This window comes from Osmerus mordax, chromosome 10 (genome assembly GCF_038355195.1).
Source record: "Osmerus mordax isolate fOsmMor3 chromosome 10, fOsmMor3.pri, whole genome shotgun sequence".
Classification (NCBI taxonomy): Eukaryota; Metazoa; Chordata; class Actinopteri; order Osmeriformes; family Osmeridae; genus Osmerus; species Osmerus mordax.
The window spans coordinates 16,288,612-16,297,525 of record NC_090059.1 but is presented as its reverse complement, the minus strand read 5'-3'; the positions used below and the strand labels follow the sequence as shown (position 1 = coordinate 16,297,525).

Here is an 8,914-nt window from a genome sequence, read left to right as displayed (position 1 = left end):
CTTGGGTAGTGTGCTGGCAACAGCGAAATGGTTCAAAAGATCGCATCCAGGGATGGATGCGTTATGGGATGCTGAGATGGAGGAGATTTCAGGATCGTTGAGAGAATTGCAGTGAATCGACATAAAAACAATACTGCCAGTCAATACTTCGATGAGTAGTAGAAGTACAGAAAGATTTTGCACTGAGCATATTTATCAATAACAAACTTTACTTATTGGAGCTGTAAACATGTGTAGTCATTTTTCTCAATCCATATTTAGAGTTCGTACATATTCATATACATACTTTCATGTTTATGAATTTTCCTTGATCAGGTTGTTCATTGTGACCAAAATAACACAGAAAATAACACACATGGCAGGACAGACCCTTTGCATGTCAGGGGAAGGGGTACACATTATATCAGCTGAAAAAACGTTGCATCGGTGCAACACCGGAACGTTACGTAAATCGTGTCATCAAACACGGACATGTTTGTACAGCGTACTCAAAGAAACAGCAGGCGGCATTTATCAAAAATGTTCTGTTAGCTACTTGGCACAGGTAAGCATTTGTTACCATGATCATTAACATTACCTTAAAAAGTTCGATAGCTAGCGAGCTAATTTTTCAGCTATACAGTAGTAAGGCAACATAAGCCATTCAGACAAGAGCATGCTAGAGGTTGGTAGCTAACCATCCACACTATCAAATGTTTACAGTCAATCTCGCACTATGTTAATGTATTTGTCAATTGTATTCACGTTTACCACGTACCAGCCAGTGTCATAAGATATTAAGGTTTGACTTGATTAACTGTCTAGCTGTCATGTTTATATGTCATGATGTCTAACACTAGTTCATGTAAACGTGCTCTGCTACCATTCTTGAAAGCATCTCATCAAGAAATCAGGCGCCTTCCACTTTTAAGAAAGCACAGTTTGAAACATAAGGCAACATTCTTGTCCCCAGCAGGTACCTGGCCACATGAATGATGCAGGCCCTCACCCCAGACACTGACGTTCGCCTAGCGGTGGGCCAAAGTGTCAGAACTCTCACCACCTCCAGGAACAGGGAAGAGGTGGTAACTGCTCTCCACACACTCAACAGTTATCTGAATAAAGAGCCAAAAACTACAACTACCACAGTTCAGCGAGATGAGTTCAGTCGAGCCCACTACACACGGACCCTGCAGTTTTTCATCAGCAGCATCAGTGCTGATTGGGTCCAGTTTCTCACAGCTGCTCAGCGCACTGAATTATGGGATGGCTTGTTTCTCAAAGGTCCTGCTGACCAGGCTCTGATGGTACTGATGGATGGCATAGGCTCTCTGAGGTGAGAGCTGTTCCAACATGGTCTATTAGTTTAAATGTGCATGCAGGGCTGTACATTTCCCAGATTTTCTTAGTTTTTTCTGGTGTGTGTGTGTGACTGCATATCAAGAGATCGAAGGTGCAAGTTCCCCTCTACTGTACATCGCTTTAGATGTATAGATCTTCTAAATGAATACATTATTATTTTTTACCCCTAGCAACCCCAGTGCTGGTCTGGACCGATTGGTCAGCATCCTTGTGGAGTTCCTACAGAGCGGTCGTCTGATGGACTTGTTGTGGTCGTACTGCCAGGAAGCAGGACCCTCCGACTCTCCCCAGCTCAGAGAGACCTTGCTGGGCCGTCTGGTGGCTCTGCCAGACCTCACTGCCAACCGCCTGCACCCAAACAACAAACCCCTCTTCCTGCCTCAGCAGTATTACCCTCTACTGGCCAGAGAGATGCTAGCAGCACTGGAGAAGACCTGCAAGGCACTCCGAGGTACAGGTCATGTCCATTTTATACTAGAACCTCTTTAAAATGGGAGTTGGCATACAAGTCACCAATGTTTTTTTTTTTTTTTCATGTTTTCCTCACGGGTAACAAGTACGTTTGGGTCATTTACATGTTTCTTTTCAGATGGAAAAGACTGCTCTCTGACATTTTTGTCTCAGACTTTGGGGAAGGTGTGCGTTCAGGGACACAGTGGTAAGTTAGATTTACTTTCATGTCTTCAATGTTGAGACTAGTAATCCTAATCATCAGTGTCAGCACCACTCATGCACGCCCAATCAGAGATGGGAAGTAACAAAATACAAATACTTTTGTTTGAAGGTTGAAAATATTTTTGGGGAAAGTTTTTGAAAAAAAGATTCGAAAGGTTGAAAGAATATTTTCCCCAAAAAAGTTTCTAAATAATAGTTTAGAAGTTGAAAAAAAAAATCTGTGTTTTCTTTTCTGCAGAGTTGGTGTTCAGGGATCTTGCTCCTCTCCTCTCCTCCTACACTCGCTCAGACATGGTGTGGCAGAGGGTGTGCTGGAAACTCCTGGAGAATGTTCCGGAACGCTGGTTAGAGGCCGTGCTCACTGGGCTAATACCAGCTGTGGATGGGTATAGATGCCTAACTGACTGTATATCCAGTTGTGTGTGTCCATAGTAACATCTGGCTTTCTATGCTTAGTGTAAAATAATCCCAAACTGGTCTCTTCCACAGGCCAGATGCTTTCGGTCGGATCATGGGAAACCTCGTTCTGAAGAATAAAAAAGCCCAGTTTGTTATCACTCATAAACTGTTACTGCTTCAGTACAGGCATGAGGTGAGAGAGGTTGGCTGGTACCATAGAGTCACTAGTGACAGTACAGTTACACGCAATTTAAGAAAACATGAAAATGCATGACAAAAACAAAGATGTCTGTGACTGACAGCTTTCTCCTCCTTCTAGACTCGTGTTTTGAGGATTCTTCTGGGTTATCTTGCACAGGACAGAGAGAGAAGGCCACTACTTACCCAGGTGTGTTTCTAGAACATTTACAGTAGGCTGTGTAAAACGAGAGGGTACAATTTCTTTGTTGAGTTGTGCTTGCATCAGTTGCAGCATGAACCATGGCCTGCGGCGTTTCTTTTCGCAGTTTCAGCTCCCATCTCCCAGAAGCTAACGAGCTAGCTGAACTGAGTACTGTAGGTAAACGCGCGCAGGTTTGTGACTGTGGCTAGCTAGTTATCTAGCTCTACAGTTACTAGCTACCGCTACTAGCTACCGCTACAAGCAACGCTTTCGGGATCAAGACAAACATATTGAAACCGACATTGTCTATGTAATGAAAAAATTGACGAGTAGTGAGGGTGGAAAATAATACAAAATAAATAAATATATATATGAGCGAGAATAATAAGTTGTGCCCTTGCCAAAGAGGCTAGCACACCCAATAATGATGATTAAAAAAAATTACACATTTGCAGCGTATTACCTGCAGTATTTGTTGTTGACTGACTGTGTGTGTGCTCAGGTTCTGCGATCGCTGTGCCAGACCTGGGCCAACCCCAGTGCGGTGAAACACACCTCCCTGGAGCAGCAGATGTACGTGAGCAGAGCCCTACTGCTGTGTGTGGGCCTGCTGAACGACGCAGAGCTGCAGGAGCTACGTGCAGGTGACTCAGCACTACTGTCCCCGCCAGTCAAATCAGGACAGGATGAACACTGAATATCAAAGCTGCAAACAAATGTTTCTATTGATTAATTCCCTCTGAAAGTGTGGCTTGTTGTATGAAAACATGCTGAAGCTCATTGAAGGTAGCTCAAAACTGTCTTCCCTTCTTCACATAATTGAGTTATGTCCCTCCTCTCCTTTTATCAGCATAATGATACACATTTGTTATTGTGACCTCTCCTGCCAGAGCTGCTGCAGTGCATGCTGGGAGGCATGCAGAGCCACCTGGACTGCAGTGTGGTGGGCGTGAGGCGCATGGGCATGGCGGTGGGAGAGTGTCTGAGCTCACGGATGGATTTAGGCGGTACCAAGCTCAAGTTTGAGGTAGAAATGACCAATGCCAATGACCCTGTTCAATAGCCATACGGATGATTGATTATAGGCTGTCTAAAACCCACATTCGAGTAAAACCTTTCTATTAAGTGTTGTGACTGAAAACACTTGGATTTGTCTTGGTCTGTGTCCTGGGTGTCATCGTCTTGCCTCCTCCTCCCAGTATGAGCAGAATGAGGACACCCTGGAGCTGCTCTCTCTCATGACTCCTCCTCCTGATGAACACCAGGAGCCATCTCCCCACAGGTCAGCCATCAGCAGCCCTCCTCCACAGGGCCAGGCCGGGCGGCTCACACCCACCTACACAGCCGTTCTCTCTGGTGTCTGGAGAGCTAGCGTTATTCGATTTTCTCACTTGTTTGCCACACTTCTCATCACGTTGGCAGGATGAGCCCTGACAGAGAGGTCAAAGGGCAAACCTCACCCCTTCAGGAGGCCCCGCCCACGGCTACCCAGCAACACAGAGCAGGACCAGACTCAGATCTGGATAGGTGAGAATGAGCACTGATCTCTGTGTACCACACACAGTATGTGCATGGAAAACAATATGCTACTAATGCTGCGTGCGTGTGTGTGTGTGTGTGTGGACCAGTGATGATGAGCTCACCCCCTACGACATGTCAGCTGACCAGGAGATGAGCAAGACTGCCCCCCCGCGCTACCTCAGAGACTGCCTGGAGGGTAGGTCCTAATCATCACTTGCTTCGGCAACTGTTTTGGTCAGAACCCATGTATCCATCAGTCCGTCTATCCATCCACCTACACAACCGGCCATCTATTGATTCATCCGCCCTCCTCCCTGTCCAGCCTTCCTGACATCTGAGGAACCTGAGCGTGTGGAGCTCTGTTTGAGAGCTGTGGAGGGCCTGGTTAGGAACAACCCTTCTACAGCCCAGGAGGTAACACTCTCTCACATGCACATACACACACACACGCACACCAATGGTGTGTATGGCTAGTGTGTAACCTGGTTGTGTGTGTGTCCAGGTGGGCGTGCAGCTCACCAAGGTGCTGCTCCACATGGAGGACAGCTACAACACAGCTGGCTTCTGGGGCCTCAGACAGGGCGCCATGGTCGCCCTCGTCGTCACCGACTGCGTCCCCGTAAGAAGCCTCACCTCCTATGTGCTGTCTTTGTTGAAATCCACTCAACGTGAAATCGAAATAGTTGGTAGACGTACTGTCATCCCAAAATAGTCCATGGCCTCACTGTAACTGAATTTTAAGATTTCATATACGTTTGATATTTTTTTTATTTAGGTTTAGTCGCCAAATTGACACACAAACCGTAACTCTCCGTCCCCTAGGTGACAGAGTTCCTGACTACTGAGTTCTTCTCCATGAACTACAGTATCCGACAACGCCTGGATATCTTAGAGGTGAGGGAAACGAATGCTTCTCCACGTCTTCAGTAGTCACAAACCACACTCCAGGTGACATCCTTTGTTTACGGGGTGTTCAAAGTGTTGACCTGTCTCTTTTGTATGTCAGGTCCTGGCAATGTCAGCCCAAGAACTCTCTCAACCAATCACAGCTAAAGATGGCCTGTCCAAGGGAGTTTCTCCTGTTACCATGGGTATGATCCCTTACCCCGGCAACGACCCTGTTGACTGGCGACAAGTGGTAGAGAGGCGAATCCAAAGTAAGACAACGCGTATCAGCAAGGTAGGTTGCATCTCAACTTCTTGCTTTTGTTTGTTACAAACAACAGTTTGATGGGCAGTCATTCGGAAGTGCAAACTCAAGCCACAGCTCATGTCGGGACCTATTTGACGGTGGATGACTCTGTTGTTGTGATGCCTACAGGGAGTGACTCGCCCTCCAGCCAAGGCCACCCCAAATCGCTACGCCCCTGTGGCTGGGCACTTCTTCTTTCCTTTGCTCAGGAACTATGACAGGTGAGCGTTCATCCCTCTTCGTCTTGTGTGTGTGTGTTTTTGTCTGTCTGTGTGTGTGTGTGTGTGTGTGTGTGTGTGTGTGTGTGTGTGTGTGTGTGTGCGCAGGGCTGATGGTAGAAGGTTGTGTCTGTATTGGGGAAACTACAGCCTGTTATGCACATGGTATGTCGTAACAGAACTACCATCAGTGTCTCCTCACTGTAAAGCCACACTCCACCTCGTTCCCTAGACCTCAGGTGACCTTTGACCTCATGGGGGGGGACCACCTGGTTCTGGGAAGGCTGATTCAAACCCTGGGCCTCTTGATGCACTTAGCTGTCAACGCTCCCGTAAGTTAAAACACAGGCCTCGTCTTTAATCTGGTGTCCCCTTGTGAAATGCTTAGTGGCTAGTGAATGTGTTTGACTGAAGTGTCCGTCACTGGCTGCAGGTGGCCACTCAGATGGGCCGCGCTCTTTTGGACTTTGCTTGGGCGGTGCGTTACCACGTCGACCAGTGAGTACCTATAAAGCAACGTACAGTACAGAAAGCTAAAAAAAAATGATGTTGTTATGAAATGTATTTTATGAAGTCCCGCTATCCTTTAATATCCTGCTAACCCCAAATATAATACAGAAAGCTGTCGGATAACAAGATGTTTTAGATACGGTGACAGGAAATAATTTTTTCTTATCTCTTTGTCTTAAGTCTGAACCTGTATCAGCCACAACGGTGATGACAAACAATCTCTGTTTCCAAAACAGGACGGTGCGGCGAGGCGTGCTCTTCGCTGTCTGCTCGGTGTTCCTGAGCATGCCCAGTCAGAGCCTACTGGAGGAGCTCAGTGATCAGCTGTTGGAGACCAGGGCGTGGCTCGCAGGTGGGAAGACCTCAACCTTAATGAAGCGATTCATGTATTCGTTTAGCACTTTTATCCAATGCGGCCGGACGGAGGGGGATGTGAACATGCAACCTCTAGATCTGCAGTCATTAACCACTGAGCTATTACTGTCCCTCATGTATTGTCCTCAGAAAACGATCTGGCGTGCCGTTTTATAAAAATATATGTTAATAGCATCAGATTAAGACGGGAGTCCCTTGTAGTAGACAGAAATAAATTAGGATCACGTCAGGGTTTTGAAGTTGGTGTATTGGCATAGAAGACGGTTTCACTGGTTTTTCTTTACCTCTGGAAACTATATGGATTTGGTCGCATTATAGACAGCTGCATTCCACGGGTGTTCCAGTTCTGTTATTGTTATTATAAAGGATCTTATACAGGAATAACTACGTAGGCCTTGTTCTGGTGTTGCAGCTGTATCGTGTGCGTCAGTCAGAGATATCTATTACACCCCAATACACACACACGCACACACACACACACAGCTGGTAGGAACATTTCTGGGAAATGGTGTAGATCCAGGATGTTCGTCACAGTAAAAGCTGGGATGTGATCTGCGCAACACTATCAATCTCAACCCACAAAGGGCCCAACTGGTTTACAAATGTCAAACTGTCAAAATCATGAATCAGAATCTTGTTACAGCAGCACACATGACCTGTGTGGCCTTTCAGAGTGAATGCTCTGGTTAGCGCCGATGCTAGCAGTACTGACCTGCTGTTGTGTTGTTGGCAGATGTGGCAGAGAGCGACCCTGACGCAGACTGCAGGAGTCTGGCTGTACAGAGCCTGGTGCTGCTTGAGAAGAGCCTGAAGGCCGGTCTGGAGAACCCTGCCCTGGGCTCACAGTCATGACCACCACGCGGGTATACCAATGGGGCCAGAGTCTTCCTTGGTCGGATAAGGCCAGTGTTCAGTTCGCTGGTTCTGAGTGCACCGGCCTTGGGACACAGGCTGGTACGGAGGGAGGCAGAGAGCAGATGAGGACCACCGGACACGGGCAGGCAGAAGGGGTGAGAGGATGTGGAGGACCCTGGACATGTGTGGAAGTGCCCTTGTACTGGCCTGCAGGTGCTAGCCTTACTACTGCATATCCTGGAACACGTGCCCAGATGGAGGACTGACACGCACGCATTTATTTGATTCCTTTACCAGAAGAAGCCTTTAAAAGGCAGTAAAGAGGATGTCATCGGACCAAAATAAAAGGATTTAAATGTACCTTAGGAGGATGTCTTTTTTTTTCTTCTCTTTCCTGTGTGGGAACCTTACTGTACCTCTGGCTGTTTGTTTACACAAGGATGTCCTGTAAATGGACTGACACACACACACACACACACACACACACACACACACACACACACAATGAAAATACTATGCATCCTTCCCTTGGTGAAATACCTCATTGATGTATTTATGTGCTATGATTTGTATACATAAATAGTCCTATTTCCCAGCATCGGGCAAGAAAGGGTAGAATGAGGTTGGAACTTTTCAAATATGGCATACTTGCTATTAATAAAATAACTGCTTCATAAGTTGAGTATGACCTAGCTTACCCAATGATTTGTAAACCGTGTGAATCAATTGAGTGAAACAATGATTATATCAGTGCTTTTTAAACCCAAATTAATAATTTTCTATCATTGCTGCAAACAATGGCCACATTTAAGATTGAACTCCCCATGTTCACAAATCGAATGTATTATTTATCATTCATCATTTAACATTCCATCTATAGATGGAATGTTTGGTTTTAATGTATTGAGATTACATGTTTGGTTTCGCAGAATTTATTCATTTGCGCCAAACTCAAAACGATTACCCTTATTTGCACTCAGTTATAGCAATAATTACACACAAATATACACCGACCATGGGCAATACAAGATCCGTGATTGATCCTGCATCCTACAGGTAAGCGTTTTCGATAAATTGATTTTAGTATTTATCTGTAGGCATAATACAAAATAAAATACGAAAGCATTTTTTCTCCTAAATCAAGATGTTCATGATGTTCGCTTTGCACATTAGTCCAGAACATCGTGGCCAGATCTCACAAGAGCAGAACCTTCCGTCAGGAGCTGTGGTGTATTGCAAGAGTTATTTGCAAGTTAATCAGACTTCAAACCTACTGGAGTGATGGTTGACATACGTAACTGAACTTCTACCTGAGCCCACAGGAGAGCAGTCTTATTAAACATTTAAAGCCTTGGAAAGCAGCTTTGTAGTGTTTTCCCCTCTGATTTCAGTTGTGTAGGTCAAATATTTGTGGATTTTAGTTTTGAGTTTTGACTCGAGAGGAGA

At 45.8% G+C, this 8,914-nt stretch overlaps 1 protein-coding gene across 2 annotated transcripts; it reads left to right on the top strand.

The window, feature by feature from the left end:
* The first annotated feature begins 460 nt into the window (after positions 1 to 460).
* On the top strand, positions 461 to 7,936 carry telo2 (TEL2, telomere maintenance 2, homolog (S. cerevisiae)). Of its 2 annotated transcripts, none has more exons than XM_067244606.1 (21): positions 461 to 544; positions 953 to 1,315; positions 1,512 to 1,792; positions 1,931 to 1,999; positions 2,255 to 2,360; positions 2,506 to 2,608; positions 2,735 to 2,803; positions 3,300 to 3,441; positions 3,688 to 3,824; positions 3,997 to 4,079; positions 4,220 to 4,324; positions 4,426 to 4,514; positions 4,641 to 4,732; positions 4,821 to 4,937; positions 5,141 to 5,212; positions 5,325 to 5,498; positions 5,640 to 5,731; positions 5,961 to 6,060; positions 6,162 to 6,226; positions 6,475 to 6,590; positions 7,347 to 7,936. In XM_067244606.1, exons 2-21 carry the CDS (start codon positions 972 to 974, stop codon positions 7,463 to 7,465), a joined length of 2,475 nt encoding a protein of 824 aa, XP_067100707.1. In that variant the 5' UTR covers positions 461 to 544; positions 953 to 971; the 3' UTR covers positions 7,466 to 7,936. The 2 variants fall into 2 exon arrangements, with proteins under 2 accessions (XP_067100707.1, XP_067100706.1); XM_067244605.1 differs by having other exon boundaries at positions 2,255 to 2,402.
* Positions 7,937 to 8,914: the final 978 nt, after the last annotated feature.

Excerpts from the sequence above, each read along its gene's own strand:
- telo2 (XM_067244605.1), top strand. The coding sequence starts at position 972 with ATGATGCAGGCCCTCACCCCAGACACTGACGTTCGCCTAGCGGTGGGC. Across the intron at positions 2,403-2,505 it reads CTAATACCAGCTGTGGATGG|GCCAGATGCTTTCGGTCGGA; the intron begins GTATAGATGCCT and ends TCTCTTCCACAG. Across the intron at positions 2,609-2,734 it reads TGCTTCAGTACAGGCATGAG|ACTCGTGTTTTGAGGATTCT; the intron begins GTGAGAGAGGTT and ends TCCTCCTTCTAG.